Here is a 21,339-nt window from a genome sequence, read left to right as displayed (position 1 = left end):
TAAGAAAGTAGGTCAGTAGGTCACATTCATGGTCATTGAAAGTCAGTTTTAAGATCGGTGTGCAAAACTGTATATGTCATCAAAATTTCAAGGCTGTATCTTAAAAATCAAGAAAGTAGGTCAGTAGGTAAAGGTCACAGTCAAGTGACCCTCATCACTAGGGGTCATCAGGTAAACATCATTACTGGTAAACGTCTAGGAAATATGATCAGAAAATGTTTTAAGTATTTTTTGCTATATAACTCATATAAAAACTAAGTGACCCCGGGGCAGGGCTTTAAATGACCCTGGGTCATGATTTGAACAATGTTAGTAAAGGACTACTACACAATGCCACATGTAAAATATCTAAGCTGTGTGCCTCTTAGTTTAAGAGAAGAACATTTTTCCTATAGAACTCTATGTAATTTCAAGGAACCACAGGGCAGGGCCAATATTTGCCCTGGGATCATAACTTGAACAATCTTGGTAAAAGCCAACTAGACAATGCCACATACCAATAAATGAAATATCTAAGCTCTAGGTCTTCAGGTTTCAGAGAAGATTTTTGAAATTTACAATATAACCATATAGGGAAAATAAGCCCGCTCCTGGTAGCCATGTTTTTTACCAAAATAGAACAGCTTTGGCAAGTTTGGTAGAGGGTCACCAAGAGATCATTTCTACAAAATATTTTTGAAATCCGGTTAACATATTCTGACAAGATTTTCAAAGATTTTCCTTTTGGTTGCCATGGCAACCACCATTCTAAATGGATTTTAATTTTTTGGGCAATTCTGATAGGGGGCCACCCAAGGATCATTTCTGTGAGTTTAGTGTAAATCTCCCCAGTGGTTTTGATGAAGAAGATTTTTGAAATTTACAATATAACCATATAGGAAAGATAAGCCCCGCCTCCTGGCAGCCATGTTTTTTACCGAAACAGAACAGCTAAGGCAATTTTGGTAGAGGGTCACCTAGAGATCATTTCTACAAAGTATTTTCGAAATCTGGCTAACAGTTTCTTAGAAGATTTTTAAAGATTTTCCTTTTGGCTGCCATGGCAACCAAAGTTCTGCATGGATTTCAATTCTTTGAGCAATTCTGAAAAAGGGCCACCAAACGATCATTCCTGTGAAGTTTGGTGTAAATCTGACTGGTGGTTTTGAAAAAGAAGATTTTTTTAGAAATTGTTGACATACGACGCACGACGGACATCGAGCGGTAACAAAAGCTCACCTTGAGCCTTTGGCTCAGGTGAGCTAAAAAACAAGGGCTGACGCACTGACTTGTAAGAGAGCAGTATGATGATGACGTCAATTATGACATTAAATTGCCACATGATGTCCAGTTCATTACTGCTTGGATAAATGAAACCCAGCATAACTTTCATCAAAACATTTCAATGAACAGGTAAGAATGAAAATAATTTATATGATTATCAAGGTTTTCTTGTGGTTTATCATCTAATTTACCATGTTCCATCATTCAGAGCTTTGATATTTAACCACTCTGGCTAATGCCCTACATGGTTCAATTCCGGTGCATCTGAACCATGATATATCAGGTGACAAACCACCCAAAGGTATATTTATTAAATAAATCCTCCAATGAACATGCACACTTTTTCCCTCTTCATACAGTCATTTACCTCTTTAAAGCAACAGACTCTATACAACAAAATCATTTGAGCCATGCCACGAGAAAACCAACACAGTGCATTTGCTCAGTCTGGTCAGGATCACTACTGTTCGCTAACGGTTTCTCTAATTGCAATAGGCTTTGAAAGTGAACAGCACTGATCCTGACCAGACTGCGGGGTTATGCAGGCTGGTCTGGATCCATGCTGGTCGCAAATCATCACCTCAATGCAAGAAGTGGATAACTGCATTGACTTAAAGAAGGACTTATATTCACTTTTTGCGCTAAGGTGACGAAATGCACTATGTTGGTTTTCTCAAGGTGCGGCTCATTTTAGTATTCCCAGCAGTGTTTGCATTAGAAAGGCTGAACTGCCTTTCAGCACATTTGCCATTAGCCCTAAATATCAAATCCATTAAAGTGGGAGTATAAACACATTTGCATCAAATAAAATTGCTTTATTATCTCTTTTCAAATAAGATTTACGAGGCAAAAGCAGGCGCATGCAGAATAACTTGCTGAAATGTAATGGCAATGTTGCAGCATTATGTCTAGGATTACCTCATGCAAAACTTAATTTTAGTCAGAACAACAGAGATGCTGTACAAAAATTGTAAACAGTCCTTTTAACTATTTAAATAAAATGCATCAACAAGCAATTGTATAAAATTATAAGGTCTGTTTTGTTTGTTGGGTTTTAGAGAGACATACAAGCAGACAGACAGAAAGACAGACAGACAGGAATACTACCAGATAGAGCAAGGTGTATCCATGGAAGTCCAGGATGAATTAATTAAGCAAATATGATTTTGCAAGTAAAATTAAATTAACTAGCATTGTGTCCATAGGACACGTATGCCCAAACATACTGTGCCATCTTTTATGGTCATATTCAGATAAGACTGTGCATCTGAGTGCATCTGAGTGACTTTGAATTCATTCCTTCGAAGTGTGTGAGTAGAACACACCAAATTTCTTCACTATGGCCTATTTTTTTCCAGAAAAAATATCCATAGAATAAAATCCATTATTTATGATTATCTTTACATCAAGGTCTTTCATCACTCTATGAAACTTTCAAACATATCCTTTCAATAGTGTTTGAGGAGTTGGACACACAAGACTTTTCTCTATGTTCCATATAGCAAAACTATCAAAGGGCCGTAACTGCAGTAAAAACAGTCATAGCAAAAGTCCCTTCCTTTATGGTCATCTGCACATCAAGCTAGTTCTGTTCATCTGTGAAAGTTTGAAGTAAATCAGGCTAATAGAAAGGGAGGAGTTGGACACACAAGATTTCATTCAGGACATACATACAGTCGTATGGACTACTGTCAGTAGCAACACTATATCCACCCCCCATCCCACACCCCCACCCCAACATAAATGTTGGGGCATAATCTATAAGTCTGTTTTTACACAATATTTTTTACACGATATTTTTGTGCAAATATACTCACAATAAATTCTCCTTTCGTATACTGAGCATTTGGGCAGCTTATTCGTTCCTGTTCCCCTTTTTGGGAGCCTTTTGGGAAACCCTGTAATAAAATCGAACATCAAATGTTTACATTTACGATATGTGTTGTAAAGAAAGAACTTCTCTTTCTGATGGTAAAGATCAAAACTGAATTGAAATGACTAAATGATATTTTTCTTGATTTAAAGGAAATTCCTAATAACAAGAGGGCCAGATGGCCCTAGGTCGCTCACCTGAGAAACACAGCATAATACACCATATAAGTGTAAACATGTTTGACCTAGTGATTTCATGGAAAAAAAATATTTTGACCAATTATCATTAAAATTGGAGCAAAAACAAGTATTTTCTTTGATTTGACCTAGTGGCCTAGTTTTTGAACCCAGATGACCCATATTCGAACTTGACCTAGATTTTATCAAGGCTGTCATTCTGACAAAATTTCATGAAGATCAGTTGAAAAATACAGCCTCTATCACATACACAAGGTTTTTCTTTGATTTAATCTAGTGACTTACTTTTTGACTACAGATGACCCATATTCAAATTCTACCTAGATTTCATCAAGGCAATCATTCTGACTTACTTTCAGGAAGATCAATTGAAAAAAAAACAGCCTCTGTCGCATACACATGGCTTTCCTTTGATTTGACCTAGTGACCTAATTTTTGACCCCAGATGACCCATATTCGAACTTGACCTAGACTTCATCAAGGCAATCATTCTGACCAAATTTCATGAAGATCAATTGAAAAATACAGCCTCTATTGCATACACAAGGTTTTTCTTTGATTTGACCTAGTGACCTACTTTTTGATCCAATATGACCAATAATCAAATTCAACCTAGATTTTATCAAGGCAATCATTCTGACCAAACTTCATAAAGATCAATTGAAAAATACAGCCTCTATCGCATACACAAGGTTTTTCTTTGATTTGACCTAGTGACCTAATTTTTGATCCAAGATGACCCATATTCAAAATTGACCTAGATTTCATCAAGGCAATCATTCTAACTTAATTTCATGAAGATCAATTGAAAAATATAGCCTCTATCGCATACACAAAGTTTTTGTTTAATTTTACCTAATGACCTACTTTTTGATCCCAGATGAACCATATCTGAACTTGATCTAGATTTCATCAAGGCAATCATTCCGACCAAAATTCATGAAGATTAATTGAAAAATACAGCCTCTATCACATACACAAGGTTTTTCCTTTATTTGACCTAGTGACCTAGTTTTTGATCCCAGATGACCCATTTTCAAACTCAGCCTAGATATCATCAAGGCAATCATTCTGACCAAAATTCATGAAGATTTATTGAAAAATACAGCCTCTATCGCATACACAAGGTTTTTCTTTGATTTGACCTAGTGACCTAGTTTTTGACCCCAGATGACCCATTTTCAAACTCGGCCTAGATTTTATCAAGGTTTTTATTCTGACCAAAATTCATGAAGATTAATTGAAAAATACAGCCTCTATCGCATACACAAGGTTTTTCTTTGATCTGACCCAGTGACCTAGTTTTTGATTCCAGATGACCCATTTTCGAACTCGGCCTAGATTTCATCAAGGTAATCATTCTGACCAAATTTCATAAAGATCAGTTGAAAAATACAGCCTCTATCACATACACAAGCTAAATGTTGACTGACGACAGACAGACAGATGCCAGACATTGAGCGATAACAAAAACTCAGGTGAGCTAAAAACACAAACTGCACTTTTATCAGAAGACGAATTATGATGTAACACGGGCTCTTCGCTGGTTTAGATGTTAACATGATCAACATTTCTTTTCATTTTCTAATACTCTCAAAAATATAACAAGCTATTTTTTTTATTTTCTGTGTATTTAGATGGGTATAAACCACACTGGGACTTCTCCTAAGGCGGTTTATACCAATCTAAATTACATGTTAATTTTGTAGTCCAGTCACCATTGTTTGGCACTTACCTTCATATGGCACAGTGTGAGACCTGCGACGGCCATGGCAAATGTTGAGCGACTTTTTCCCGTTCTACAGAAGAACACGAAGGCAGTACTTGTATTATTCTTTAGTCGTTCCTGCTTACAGTGGTTACATACAACTTCCAAAAGATTATCAATATCCTGAAATAATAACAAATTTCATCTCTTATATATTACATATATACTGGACATCACTAATCTCGCGTCATCACTAATTTCGCGGTATTTGAGTTTCGCTACCTGTGTGGTGTTTACATGTCAAAGTTTGTGACCTATTTTATGCATGCTAGAGAAAAAACGTTCTTCCCTGCAGTTATCATGCTTAAAATCTGTTAATATTTATTAAAAGCGTATTTTTGCACAGCTATTGCAAAAAGTTCAAGAATACCCATAAATTAAGATAGTATAATTTATGCAATGTTTACAAGTTTGTCTACCATCCGTTTGGCTTTTGTCCTCATTAATTATGCAAATTAAGTCATGCCCATAGGTTAGAGAACACCAAATTTACATAACCTGCCCAGCAAGGCAAAAAATGATTGAAATATCAGTGTTAGGTGAAACATCAAAACGTCTAAACTCGACGGGATTTTAAGGAGGAAGAGGGGATGGGGGCCTCGCGACCATTCCTTCAAAATACACCCATGATACTTAGCAGTGAATTGGAACATGTTAGATAAGTATCAGATAGAAAATATTCAGTAATAGTACAATTCTTAGGCTCCAAAACATTATGACCGTGCCCGCGACCTTGTGGTTTACTTGCAAAATATCTGGTGTGTCCACTGCCCAGAGAATAATTACGATAGTGCCATTGTAAACAGATGATATAAAATGTTCAAGTTGGCGTTTACTTTTGAGTGTTCCTGTTAGTTTAACTTTGATAGCTTTTCAGTGTTTGAGTAATATTTAGTGCTTTTTAACCTTTGATAGTTTGATTGACACAATTGTTGACCTATACCGCGAAATTAGTGATGTGACGTCACATGATGACAATGGCCGACTATTGTTGTTCTAAGTACACACTGATGTTTCTTCAATGATATCTGATTTACTTTTACACAGTAATTGATGCATATGACATGAAATATTACGGTAAAGAAAAGAAATTCTCTGTTGTGTTGTTTCTTATTTAATGTCATGACCTCGAATGTTAAGTACCGTGACATTACAGATGGACGGTATACTTTTTTCCGCTTTATTTTGGTTTTGGGTTTAGCACTATTTTATAAACTGTATTTCAGTTATGTAAAAACCTGTAGCTAACCTAGTCAGTTTTCCTGGATTTTATTCCAGCACTACCCTTTTCTCCACAAGTAACCAAATTAGAGTCGGAGGACAAATGATTTCTTACACAATGTCTTTATCAAACTGTCGTGGAGAACACAGCCTCACCAAGGGATCGAACTCATGACCCTGCAGCCAATATAAAGTGAACAATACTTGTAGACGAAAGTCCATTTGTTTTCCAGAGGTTATTGTGATTTTCCTATTATGAAAACTTGAATGAGATCCAAATTTTTCAAGTCAGTCTAGCACAAAATCAAGCACACCACCCCTTCTTCTTTACTTCAAACTTGATTTTTCTAACTTTATTCTGAATAATCAAATTCTACATTGTAGAAAAACTTTTGATCCAAGAGTGCAGAATTAATCTAATAGACATACCCTAACTTTGATTTCATGTCAGTCTTTGGTCAAAGAAAAATTAATCCTGAAGTCTGAAATTTAAGCAATTAGCACTTACTTTTTCCATTGGACTTTCATCACAGAGAAGGGGTATCCTATAGTATGACATATCAAGAGTTTGTAAGCGTTGGTTTTCCGCTAGGTCGAGAATCGTGTAAGCTTTGTTGATATCCCTCTCTATAGGGGGATCTCCCAATTCATTGTATATCTGGAATAAGAACGGCTAAAGCACTTTGGTATTGTGAATTACAAATGAAAAATCTCTTAGAAAACAAGCAAATTCGATGAACTGGTATCCCCCGCCGAAAGGGTTTGTGGTGAGGAATGGCAAAAAAATATATCCGGCAGAAAGTTAAGGATGACTGTTAATAAGAAGCAAATAATTTCATTAGTCAAAATCAATTTAACAGAAAACAAATGTTTAATTAAAGAGTACATAATAAATGTATGATACTTTGATCCTGAGTAAAGAATTTATTTTGAATGGGATATGCTTACTATAATAAGCTTAGCTTTTAAAATTAAATGCAGTTAATTGAAATGTGAGCTTGAAGTTTAACTGGAATGAAATATTGTCTTTGAGTGGTTTGGCACCAGGTGTTGCTGTAACATGTACATTTGAACTTAAAAGAACAGATGTCCTTAAGAGGACACGATCAAGTAAGATATCTTGAACATGGCTGAGGGCAAGGTTTGTGCAGTCACAACTTAACATGTTGAAGGTTTGAACATTAAAAAAAAGGAATGGAAATATATATATGTATATATATATTTTTTTAGGGGGTGGGGCTGCGGAGGAACGGGTGAGCATGTTGATAAATTTTCATGGAAGGTTTGAAAAAAATGATAAAAAAAATATATATTTATATTTTATATTTTTTTGGGGGGGGGGGGGGGGGGGGCCCGGGTGTGACCAAGGCAAGTGGGTAACCAGATGTGGGGCGCAACTTCACATGTTTATAATAAATGTTCATTGAAAAGAATGAAAGAAATTTAATGCAATTCTGCCATGGTAAGTTTGTTATGTACAAATATGTGGATTTTTATACAATTAAAGGGCAACAACTCTTAATTTACATATAAATCCGAATGAAATTGTGCGTACACAACCGCATTATGGTGATCTAAATTCTGTTTAAGTTTCAAAGTTCTAGGTCAAATATATCAAAAGTTATGATGCAGAAATTGCCATATTTATAGTACCCTATATAGTTAACACTAAAAACTTCTAAGGGCCATAACTCTGGTGTTACTAGGGCAATCTGACTGAAACTTGACAGGCCGCAAGAACTCATAGTAGTAAACATGTACATGAAGTTTTATATAAATATTCCCAACCATTTCCTAGATATGGCTCCGGACGGACGGATGGGAGGACAGACGGATGTTCCTACATATGGATACTTATGTGGCTACTCTTTTGTTCTCTCTATTGTTCTTTTAGCCATGTAAGAGACAAATAGCCACATATAAGCCTTACAGAATGAATGATATCATAGAAAAAGTACAGTTACCTATTCTTCCTATAGCCACCTAAGTATGCAAATGTGAGCTCGGAAAGACCGTCGGACAACGCCAAAACTATATCCCTCCGACTTTCGTCGGGGGATAACTAGAAATTGTTAAATGCCAGACATAATCTACCATGCACTTGTATATTTGGAATGAGTGGTTTATATTCATTTTCACTATATAAGTATATACAGGATATTTGTTTGTTTGCAGTGTGATACTGAAATATATCTTCACCGATAAGGGAGACAATTGAATATTTTCACGAAGGCGGAAGGCTGTAGTGTTTACTTTTTAATTATCAGTGATTTTGCTCGCAACTAGATGAAATTTGTTGATGGTGTACTGACATGGAACACTAGCCCGACTTTTTCTACTGTCTTTAACCAGTTTTTGCTTTGATATCATACATATCATGCGCACTATCTGTATTCATTTATCAATATTCTTCCAAATAATAAAGACAAACAGGCCGAAATGTAAATGGAATTTTTCAAAACCCCTTACTTTCGGTTTTGTCGAGGCACCGGCGGTCTCTCTGCATACCTGTTGCTTTTGTTCTTTTTTTTTTATGCACAGGCAGGCTCTCTGCATTACGCACAGAGAGGCTCTATGCTAATGACTATCTGGAAACATTATACCTTAATTAATTTGGTGTGTATATCTGACTTTTATAACTGCCAACCTGTTTATAGCAAAGAATTGCCAGTGCCGGCGCAAGAAACCGCCAATAAAGCATATTTTGCAAAGAGTCCGCCGATATGGATATGCACCTTGCAATTGTGTATTAAATTTTAGTAACTATTTGAAATTCAATTCATTTTTATGCAACTTGTGTGGACAAAACATTTTGATTAACGATTTACAGCTGATTTCGAGATCAAAATATATAATTATACATAATATACAATCACGAATAAGGACGGTCCGACCAAGTATATAAATATGCCTATAATTAATAGTTGGTTTAAAACAGAAGTAATCTGTTCATAACTGATTTACGAATTCAAACAATGAGAGAAAAAATCTACTGCCGATTATTAGATTAGATAATATGATAATTATAAAAGATCAACCTGTCAAATTAATTTCCCCCAGAACCAAATAAGTCATAAATTCAAACTGACGAATAAGTAATGAATTTTTTCTACCTATTCTATTTCAAGTAAAACACTGTTTTTTATTTTATTTTTGTTATTATTATTTTTTTATACAGTATTAATTTTTAGGAATAACATATCTCTTGAAAATATTTTCTTAGACATGCGAAAAGTATTTCATTTCAGCACAGTATTTTCTGAATTAATATTTTAGAAATAACACCTGCACGGAAAAGATATTTTAACATAATGCGAATCGGGATCTATAGGATGTTGCCGCATATTTATAGATTTGCCTACTGATAAACGGTACTGATCGCCGCAAACTGATAAAGTTTCTCAATAATACACATCCACAACGGTGTCGAGGCATGGCAATGAAAAAAACCAATAATCTACCTGCTTATCAGTGGCGTTGCAAGTCCTTAGTAGTTGCTATTTTCATGCAGAATCAGCACATTTTTTTAGAGTACTGAAACCAGTTATTGGATTTCAGAATAGGTCACATGATCAAAACAAGTGTCGGTTTCATAATCGATCATGTGATCAAATCAAGCGTCTTTATTATTCTTACGCTTAAGTAAATCTATTATTATTTATATTTTCAGTGCAATTTTTTCTTCAGATACTGTTGTTAATATAAAATGTGTAGATCTATTTAATCATATCTGGATCAAAAATATAATTGCAAAATGCAATATTAAAGTTATGTTTGGTAAATACTTTGGAACTTGTTTTCTTTGTGTTGTCAGGTTGGTCATAAGCTCGGCAAGAAAATTGAAAGGCATCCGCTAGTCTCGAAATCCTAGATTGCAGATGCTAATGCCAATGCCAAGAAAAGGTTGACAATAATAGCTCTACTATTTGAAAAATTTCAAAAAGTCAAGATAACAAGAGCTGTCTCCATAGGATAACACATGCCCCCGATGGGTTTTGAATGAATAGTTATGGCCGATGTTAGAGTTTAGGACCTTTGACCTACGTAGCTGGGTCTTGCGCGCGACATGTCGTCTTACTGTGCCACACATTCATGCGTAGTTTTTATAAAATCCATGCATGAATGACAAAGATATGGACCGGACATGCCCATCAATGCACTATCATGAAAAATGACCTTTAACGTCTGTTACCTTGACCTTTGAGCTACGGACCTGGGTCTTGCGTGCAACACGTCGTCTTACTGTGGTACACATTCATGCCAAGTTATTTTAAAATCCATCCATGGATGACAAAGATATGAACCGGACACGCCCATCAATGCACTATCCTTTAACGTCTAAGTGTGACCTTGACCTTTGAGCTATGGACCAGGGTCTTGCGGGCAACACGTCGTCTTACTGTGGTACACATTCGTGCCAAGTTATTTGAAAATCCATCCATGGATGACAAAGATATAGACCGGACATGCCCATCAATGCACTATCCTTTAACGTCTAAGTGTGACCTTGACCTTTGAGCTATGGACCTGGGTCTTGCACGCAACATGTCGTCTTACTGTGGTACACATTCATGCCAAGTTATTTGAAAATCCATCCATAGATGACAAAGATATGGACCGGACACGCCCATCAATGCACTATCCTTTAACATCTAAGTGTGACCTTGACCTTTGAGCTACGGACTTGGGTCTTGCGTGCAACACATCGTCTTACTGTGGTACACATTCAAACCAAGTTATTTGAAAATCCATCCATCGATGACAAAGATATCGACCGGACACGAAAATTGCGGACAGACTGACAGATGGTTCAAAAACTATATGCCTCCCTTCGGGGGCATAAAAATAGCTAGAAGTTAAACAATTTTTTTTCTATGTTTCATTATTATACACAAAAATCTCCCTCTGAAAACTAATTTGTACATTAAGATTAGCTAGTTTATAAAGCATATTGTAAATTGAAACATTTACCTGGAATGTTTTGTATTTTCTTATTGTTCTTTTCAAGGCTTCTTCCCTGTCCTAAAAATAAATAAACAGCACTTAAAATTATTCTTTTTAAGGCTTCTTTCCTTTCCTGAAAATATATCAACAGAACTTTAAATTATTCTTTTCAAGGCTTCTTCCCTTTCATGAAATTTTAATTAGTCCTTTCATTTAGGCTTCTTCCCTGCACTATTTATACATAAATATTACTCTTTCAAGGCTTCTTCCTAAAACATATCAACAGCACTTTCAATTATTCTTTTCAAGGCTTCTTCCATCCTTAAAATATATCAACAGTGCATTCAATTATTTTTTCAAGGTTTCTTCCCTATCCTGTAAATATATCAATAGTGCATTCAATTAATTTTTCAAGGTTTCTTCCCTATCCTGTAAATATATCAATAGTGCATTCAATTTTTTTTCAAGGTTTCTTCCCTGTCCTGTAAATATATCAATAGTGCATTCAATTTTTTTCAAGGTTTCTTCCCTGTCCTGTAAATATATCAACAGTGCATTCAATTATTTTTTCAAGGTTTCTTCCCTGTCCCATAAATATATCAACAGTGCATTCAATTATTTTTTCAAGATTTCTTCCCTGTCCCATAAATATATCAACAGTGCATTCAATTATTTTTTCAAGATTTCTTCCCTGTCCCGTAAATATATCAACAGTGCATTCAATTATTTTTTCAAGATTTCTTCCCTGTCCCGTAAATATATCAACAGTGCATTCAATTATTTTTTCAAGATTTCTTCCCTGTCCAATAAATATATCAACAGTGCATTCAATTATTTTTTCAAGATTTCTTCCCTGTCCTGTAAATATATCAACAGTGCATTCAATTATTTTTTCAAGATTTCTTCCCTGTCCTGTAAATATAATCAACAGTGCATTCAATATATTTTTCAAGTTTCTTCCTGTCCAAAATACAACAGTGCATTCAATTATTTTTTCAGATTCTTCCCTGTCCCATAAATATATCAACAGTGCATTCAATATTTTTTCAAGATTTCTTCCCTGTCCCGTAATATATCAACAGTGCATTCAATTATTTTTTCAAGATTTCTTCCCTGTCCCGTAAATATATCAACAGTGCATTCATTTTTTTTTCAAGATTTCTTCCCTGTCCTGTAAATATATCAACAGTGCATTCAATAGTGCATTCAATTTTTTTTCAAGGTTTCTTCCCAGTCCTAAAAATATAGCAACAGCACTACCAATTATTCTTCAGGGTTGCCACTTAATTGAGAAAATGAAATTCCCTGACTAAACTATACTTTTCATTGACCAATATCACCATATTTTTTGGCCTCCTACTCCCCTACAGCCGTCAAATCCACCATTTTATATTTATTTTGTTTCAGATATAACAAACTTTTATTAACAAAACCTTTCAGTCTTCAAAAATCCAAAGTGAACATAAAAATGAAATTGATTCAAACACATTTAAATTATGTTTATACACAATTACACCAAAATGTGTTTGGAAATACTTATAAATACCGCTTGAAGACTGCTATAGCCACTTAACATTTTAAACATCGACCCAGAATTTCATTTTTCACTGACCATTATCAAGATTTCCCTGACAATTCACTGACCTTGAAAAAGAATTTGTTTTTCCCTGACTTTTCAAGGTATCTTATGCTGTTTAGTTCCAGTAATGACTGGATTTTGCTATAAATACTTGCAACCATTGTGTTATTCGACACCGCCCTGAAAGCGGCGTCAAGTATATGGGATACACTTTTATTTCGGACCCTGTAAAGATGGTAATGAATAGTTTCGGAATGATAAACTGAACACAGTGAATACAGTACAATCGCGATCCTACGAAAAGCCAAGGGACCGGCCGTTTTTTTCGTAATATCGCATTTTCGTTCGATCGTAGCATAGGAAATTTCGCTATACAGCACCTTAATATCTACACGTCGTAACCCGTGATATTTAAACATGTGATTTTCGAATCGAAGTACAATTTTATATGTACATCTAGGTTTACTACAAATCTAATTCGAATCTGAACTTAGATGGTATCTGAAATTTAAAACGGGTTGCTTTTTCTTCACTTTTTATTCACTGTACATAAAACATATTTAGGGTACATTGTTGCACTAGAACAAAAAATCGCATATTCCGATACCCTCAGCTACCCTTTACTGAATTGTTTGGAATAATAAAACGACAATATACAGACGATCAGGACTTAAATACCTTTTTATTGTTTTTATGCAGTGATTGTTCGAGATGTATAGATATCGAAGCAAGTGTGACTGGAATGCTATTCGATCGGATAGTTATAGGAGAAAAAAAATAACCACTAACTTCTGTCATATTGTACAGCGTATGTGTTTCGAATTTCAGTACTAAGTTTTCACACTTTAATTACTGTTTACGACCAGCTAAATGATAGTGACACTTTCCACTCTAAAGCATTTTCACGCCGTTATGGAAGGTGTGAAAATTTAGACGATACAGGTATTCGTAAAATCGCAACTTAAACAAGTTAAAAACATGCTTTAAGGGCATAACAATACATTCGTTGGAGCGCATTTTTCGCAAAATTGCATTTTCGTAAAACCGCGACTTTGTAACATAGAAATAAGAAGGAAAGCAGCCGGGACCACAACACCTTTTCGTAGTATACCGGTACTTCGTTAAATTGCGATTCGTAGCATCGCGAATGCACTGTAGTTTGTAAAAGGATCAACGATATTGCACAATACATTTTAGTGAATAAACAAAAAGATGGCAAAAAGAAAACATAAAAAATGTATGTAATGCAACTTATTATGTGATTTAAAACAATGCTATCTGTCTTTCCTCTCCTTATTTGTAGAGCAGAACATATTTTTTTATTTACAATTTCGTCAAAAATGTTGATCCGATCTATTGATAAGGGAGGTTACTCTGTAAGTCAAGTTTTCTATTTCTATTCTTAGCACGACCTACTTACCTATCTCATTTTCTATAAATAGAACACACTGCAGAGCTGATATACCATACTGCAACGTGTGAATCGCCTGGACAAGGGAGCGTTTGTGTATTTTACAATAATCTTGCAGTAAACTTCGAAGAGAATATTAAAAAAATTATGGAAAATTACAATTTGCCTGCATAAAAATTCCTTGGAAAAAACGTATTTACAAAGTAAATACAGGAATCAATAAGCATAGATATGTTGAAATGAACGAAGGAAGTGCCGCTGTTAACTTATTTTTAACCTTTTGTCTTATTTTCTTTGTTGATAGGTACAGTGATGTAATTTCAGAATGCGCACACTTTTGCAAATTACTATTTCTATTTGTTTTTTTTTTTGTTTTTTTTTCGTTTTCCTTTTTTTTTTTTTTTGCTTAAGTGTCATATAGATCTACTCATTGTTTACAGATATACACTGTCAACTAAGGTGTGCAATAGGCTAAAGAGCATTTGGCTGAATTTGTCAGTGACAAGTTAATACTTCTTTAAATGTGGTTAGATCGAAATATCAAAAGCCATGGGACCATAACTTATCAAAGCATCAGTGACTTTAGAATAGAATTCCTTGTTGAATTTATATTTTCACTGATTTTATATGACTAGTCAGTTGCTCTGGTTTTATTATATCTTGTTACTTGCTTCTTTTTTCTTTTTTTTTTTTAAATTTAATAGATAGTTTTTGTATTTGTCCATTCCTGACAAAAAAAAGAGAGAAAAAACATTTTCATTGAAATGTTTTCTTCACTTTGGCAGCGGGTTATTATGCTTGCTAAATTTCACTGACATACTCCTAGTAACCTTACAGTTCAACGAGGACTTCAAGTTTATCGTTCGTCCGAAAAAAAAAATGAATTCTATGATATTCAAAAGTATATAAGAAAGATTCATGCTTTGTGAATAGGGGCAGATTTATGTTATATCATTCTTTTCTTGGACAAAAGTTTTGGTTGTTTTTGGCAACGGAAACAGTAAATTGCTGTGTATAATCTGCATTCTGAAATCTATAATGTAGGTGACTAAGGTCCATAAAACTTCATCAGTAAACAGAACACTCATTACATTACATGATAATAAAAAAATGGTTTCTGTGAACCACAACTTTGAAATAATTTCAACATTTCCTCATTTCCCAACAAACTGCATTTCTGTGGAACTTCATACACACGCTCCTGCATATAAGAACTTTTCACAGGAGGTGACCTTAGTTAGTGAAATAATTACTTTAATTTTGTATGAAAAGAGACCACCTACTCGCAATGTTAATGTCATTGCAGATAGAGTATTTGTATTGCATGGTAAAACTTTTCTATCATGTTTATTCTTCATGTTTTAAACAGTTAATAACATATATTGTTTTATGTGCTAATGTTGATAACTTGTAGCCAGTCAGACTAATAAAGTAATGATTAGGTGATTTTTCATATTGCAATAAAAGTACTTCAGACACAACATTTGGGGGTGTCTTTGATGCTTGCATCAATGAATTTCCTTGTTTATACATTTGTAATGTTCAACACACAGAGCATTTGGTGGAGAGTAATGCTGACATGTAAATTTTTACACAATTTTTGAATATATCAGGGACATCAAAAACTAATATAATTATAAGTGACAAATTATGCCTGCCATACAAAATATCTCCTTCAAAATCTTCAATGCATTAAGTATAAAACGTAAGTACATGTAATAAAATCAAAAAAAAAAAAGATGGAAATATTCTTTTTAGCATTCTGTCTGTAAAGATGGAAAAAGATTTATTCAGGTTTATTACAGGACAAACAAACAAATTGTAAATTAATCAAATGAGCTACATTTTATTACACTTAAAAAAAAAATAAAGGAAATAAAATTGGTTTGTTATATAAATCAGTTTGCTATTTAAATACCTAAATGGTTACAAGACACTAAATAGCTGGGTTTTTTTATTCTATATAAAACTGACATATTTTCCAATGGCTGCAGCACACATCAGGACCCATTTTAAATGTCAGTATTAATATTGCCAGTGCTGATTAAAAATCAAAAGAAAAGTGGGGTCATGTTTGATGCAAAAGAAATATTTTCAGTCAAACAAACAAATTGCAAAATCAGCTATTGAACAATGAAACCCCAAATTGTAGTGGTAGTGTATGATCTAAGAATCCATGGAAAATTTTGTCATGTTATTATTTCATTTTCATTATGAAAAAGCTACCTATATGTCAAGCATAGATCTGTCATGTGATTTCACCAAAAAACTAGAGATGCTTTTGAGAAAAGCGCATGTCTCCCACAACTGCCCCTATGAAAAATGTTAGTTTCTCTAGATGTTTTAGATGAGTGGATCTAATTAGATGGTCTGGATGAGTGGATCCAATCAGTAATTCAAGGGCCATAAATCAAAAGTGCCTGGGCGGATTTGGCTAGTTATCAAACTTGGGTAAGGTCTTATGGCCAAACACATTTTGTTCAAGTTTGGTGAAGATCGGATGAGAAATGATCGACTTAGAGAGCGGACAAGAGTAAACAGACGGATTTTTTCGGTAATTCAAGGGCCGTAACTCTAAAATGCCTGGACCGATTTGGCTAGTTATCGAACTTGGCCGAGGTCTCATGGTCAAACACATTTTGTTCAAGTTTGGTGAAGATCGGATGAGAAATGTTTGATTAGTAGTGCAGACATGAGTAAAAAGGCCAATTTTTCAGTAATTCAAGGGCCGTAACTCCAAAATGCCTGGACCGATTTGGCTAGTTATCGAACTTGCCCTAGGTCTCATGGTCAAACACATTTTGTTCAAGTTTGGTGAAGATTGGATGAGAAATATTCGAATTAGAGTGCGGACAAGAGTAAAAAGACCGATTTTTGGTAATTCAAGGGCCATAACTCCAAGACGCCTGGACCGATTTGGCTAGTTATTGAACTTGTCAGAGGTCTTATGGTCAAACACGTTTTGTTCAAGTTTGGTGAAAATTGATGAGAAATGTTCGACTTAGAGTGCGGACAAGCTTTGTGACAGACTGGAGTAAATCAATATGTCTCCCACAAAACTGTGTGGTGGGAGACATAAATAGCGAAGAAAATAAGGAAAATAGCTCTACAGAGCAAAAAAAAACTAGGACTATTTGAATCCGCCATTATGCGATTATACCATTTTTTCACGCCATTTACCTATTCAGTGTCTGTATGCCTTTAATGTAAGGAATTGGTTTACTATACATTTATAACAAATGCAGAATATAACAAATATATTCTGCTAGCTCTAAGAAGTTCATTATAACTGGAGTTTACTCTCTTGATATATCAGCTGTCAAATAATGCCAAACAGTAATATATCATGTAGAAATTACACCAGGAAGAAATAGTTCTATCTGACAGAATTCAAAGATTAAATATCATTTCTTACTCTTGTAACTAAATAAGTGTCTCTGTTAAGAAGGAATAATGTGTCAAGTAAAGGTTATATTTTCTTTTGAACAACTTTTTTCAGCTATCTTTTATTTTCAGGCTTCTTTGTTTTGGGTTAAGTTCTGTTTTTCAACAGTTTTTCAAGCAGTTAACCTATAACCAATGTTTCTGGATTCTGTACCACTACTAACCTATTCTCTGAAAGTAACTGCCAACTTCCAAACATAATTTAGAGGTGGAGAATAGTGACTTCAGATGCCTTTTAGAACATACGTCTTGCCCAGGGATTGAACCTACAATCCTGCAATCTGTAGACCTGTGCATGTCCTACTGAGCTAAGTGGCTTTTTTAAAAAACTTTTTTAGTCTTCATTTTACATCTTCTAAATGTATGAATATTGAAAAATGTTCATATCAGCACATACTGAATGCATATCATTAATGCATCATTATCTCTATAAACCATTGACATTCCTACCTCCAGCTCGCTTTTGCTGAATCCTGGGAACACAACTGGTTCGTCCATTTTTGAGGCATCTCTGACACTGTATGTACCATCATCTATCTCGACCATGAGATCATTACGTAAGTTGATCAGAACAACGTGTGTATGTTTCACCTTCAGGTTCAACAAATGATTCACAACTTTCGACAAACCCTGAAACATAATAAACAGGAAGACTGTTAGGTATCTTTGACACTGTATGTCACTTGGTCTATCTAGAACATGTGATCTTTACTGTCAAATCACTTCATTTTGTGGATGTGGAATTTCATGATTTTGGCTACTAATTCAGGACAATATGAATTCATGGACTTCATATTGAAATACAAAACTAATAGGAATTTTATTTGTTAATTTGAATTTAATTTTGTAGATAAACGACAGCATAAAAGCAATGAAAATTGTCATCCACGAATACCAGTATTTCGACTGATCATAACAATATGTGTATGTTTTACAGGTTTCAATTTAAACAAGTGAAAACTTTCAAAAGCTCTAGCAACAAAATATCTGGTTAGATATGTTTATAAATTATTCATTTATACAGCGGTGTAGAACACTGATAGTTTGAAGAACAAGACTTTAGTACGGCAACATAATTTGAAAAAGTTCATTGGCTAACAGAAATCATGTAGAAATTATTATCATAAAGTAATATATTGGTTTTGATCCTGAAACTTTGCATGGCTGCAAATGTTTTGTTTTGTTCTTGGTATTTGTTGGATTTAACATCACACAGACACAATAATTAAAGGTCATATGGTGACCTTCAGCTTTAAATGGTGGAGAAAGACCCTAGATGCCTCATCAGGCATTATTTTAAGCATGAGAGGACATCTTAGTAGAACCTACGACCTTCTAATAATATTAGCTGGATACCTTCCTCACATTCTAAATCCACAAACATGATTTCCAACCTACAGCAGTAAGGCCCGGCAAGGGATTCAGTCAGTGAAATTTAACCATTTGGTTGCGGAGGCTCTGTTCTTGCATTTGTACCCTTTCTACAGTACACTGTATATTTGGTAAGAATCATGATACCTCTATTTTCACTATTACTTTTTAATCTAAAACAGTTGTATCAACCAATATCATTGCTGATAATATCGGGTGTGAAGTCTTAAAAACAGGAATATGATTTGGAAAGGTCAAAAAATATCTGAAATACGGAAACTACGGCTTGATGTCAGAATTTTCATGCAATACTTACATCAGCAGCAGGTTGTGCCATACCATACACAGGAATTTCTTTCAGATTGATTTTTCGGAAATTTGCAACTCTAACATCCATCTGCGAGCCCATAAGATCCAGCCCAACATAGTTGTCTGACACCTGGGTTTGAAAACATACAGCAGATAAAAGTCAAAATGCTTCAACTTGTTGATGATTGTTGAAATAGTTGCCCGGAATAATGGAGCATCTAAGATGTCTCATTATTTATGCCAATGCATTTACATTTAATTGTCAAGGCTTAATAATTTGTTCATTTCCAATGTTGGCCAAAGGAAACCAGAACTTTAATATGCCTCTATTCTACAATTCCACTTAGTCTATATAGTAACCATAACTAATGACCTAGGGGGAAGCTCTGAATAATATAATTATATTGAACACTATTCTAGAAGTGCTGTCCAGACTAAAAATTGCAGCAGGTGTTTTGTACTTTTCAAGCAATGTAAAAATGGCCAAAACAAATACCATGCAACAGTTGTTCTGGATAAAGCTATTAGCAAACCACATTTTAAACTTAACAATGTTATCCTGAATAAAGCTTTGAGTAAGACAGTAATATTGAAAGCTGGAGGTGTTCAACACCAAGTAATGCTGTCCAGGGTTAAGCTTAAAGCCCTTATTGACCAATGATTTCAATATTGTAGCCAAGAGCAATAGGTATTTTGCTAATGTCCAGAATCAACTTGAAACAAGAAGTATTTTGCACTAAGCAAGCAATGCTGTTCAGAATCAATGCTGAAGCACTAAGCAAACAATGCTGTTCAGAATCAATACTGAAGCAGTAAGCAAGCAATGCTTTTCAGAATCAATCCTGAAGCACTAAATCCCAAAGCACTTAAGCAAGCAATACTGTTCAGAATCAATCCTGAAGCAATAAGCAAGCAATGCTGTTCAGAATCAATCCTGAAGCACTAAATCCTGGAGACTTAAAGCAAGCAATATTGTTCAGAATCAATCCTGAAGCACTAAGCAAGCAATGCTGTTCAGAATCAATCCTGAAGCACTAAGAAGCAATGCTGTTCAGAAGCAATGCTGTTCAGAATCAATCCTGAAGCACTAAACAAGCAATGCTGTTAAGAATCAATCCAGAAGCACTAAGCAAGCAATGCTGTTCAGAATCAATCCTGAAGCACTAAGCAAGCAGTGCTGTTCAGATTCAATCCCAAAGCACTAAATAAGTGATGCTGTTCAGAATCAATCCCGAAGCACTAAGCAAGCAATGCTGTTCAGAATCAATCCTGAAGCACAAAGCAAGCAATGCTGTTCAGATTCAATCCTGAAGCACTAAACAAGCAGTGCTGTTCAGAATCAATCCTGAAGCACTAAACAAGCAATGCTGTTCAGAATCAATCCTGAAGCACTAAGCAAGCAGTGCTGTTCAGATTCAATCCCAAAGCACTAAACAAGTGATGCTGTTCAGAATCAATCCTGAAGCACTAAGCAAGCAATGCTGTTCAGAATCAATCCCGAAGCACTAAGCAAGCAATGCTTTCAGAATCAATCCCGAAGCAAGAAGTATTTTGCACAGAGCTATCAAGCAACATTCCTATGAAAATAGAGGTGCGTGGTATTACCGATATACCGGTAACCGTGGTACCATCTTTCCATGGTACGATACCGCAGTACCATCGGGGAATACTGGTATTTTATCAACATTATCCCTACTTCTGTTTATTTTTAATTTACATTGTCTATATGGCCTTCCGTAACAGCAACTGACACCATGCATGATTTTCCGATTTATATCTCTGGAATTCCCATGCTACTATTATTAGTTTCCAAAAATAACCACCCAATGGTGCAACTGAACATGTATGATCGACCGCGTGATCCCCAATCAAAACCTTCGAAAACCTCTAGATTATTCCGTATAGATGGTTGACGTCATGGGCGCACTTGTTTTTACTTCAAGTCTGGTAAATTCAGCG

The 21,339-nt window shown here is 35.0% G+C and overlaps 1 protein-coding gene across 6 annotated transcripts in view; it reads right to left on the bottom strand.

Annotated features, from left to right (window-relative positions):
• The window catches only part of LOC123565021 (paladin-like), a 319,425-nt gene that overhangs the window by 8,377 nt on the left and 289,709 nt on the right, over positions 1-21,339 (bottom strand). For all 6 annotated transcript variants that reach the window (XM_053537674.1, XM_045359004.2, XM_053537676.1 and 3 more), the window contains 6 exons: positions 19,388-19,510; positions 18,151-18,330; positions 11,294-11,344; positions 6,831-6,980; positions 5,069-5,224; positions 3,081-3,161 (listed from right to left, as the gene is read on the bottom strand). In XM_053537674.1, the coding sequence (XP_053393649.1) occupies positions 3,081-3,161; positions 5,069-5,224; positions 6,831-6,980; positions 11,294-11,344; positions 18,151-18,330; positions 19,388-19,510 (741 nt within the window). The remainder of the gene's footprint in view (positions 1-3,080; positions 3,162-5,068; positions 5,225-6,830; positions 6,981-11,293; positions 11,345-18,150; positions 18,331-19,387; positions 19,511-21,339) is intronic.

The sequence above is a fragment of the Mercenaria mercenaria genome, chromosome 2 (assembly GCF_021730395.1).
Source record: "Mercenaria mercenaria strain notata chromosome 2, MADL_Memer_1, whole genome shotgun sequence".
Classification (NCBI taxonomy): Eukaryota; Metazoa; Mollusca; class Bivalvia; order Venerida; family Veneridae; genus Mercenaria; species Mercenaria mercenaria.
The sequence above is the reverse complement of the archived record's forward strand: the minus strand, read 5'-3'. Positions and strand labels throughout refer to the sequence as shown.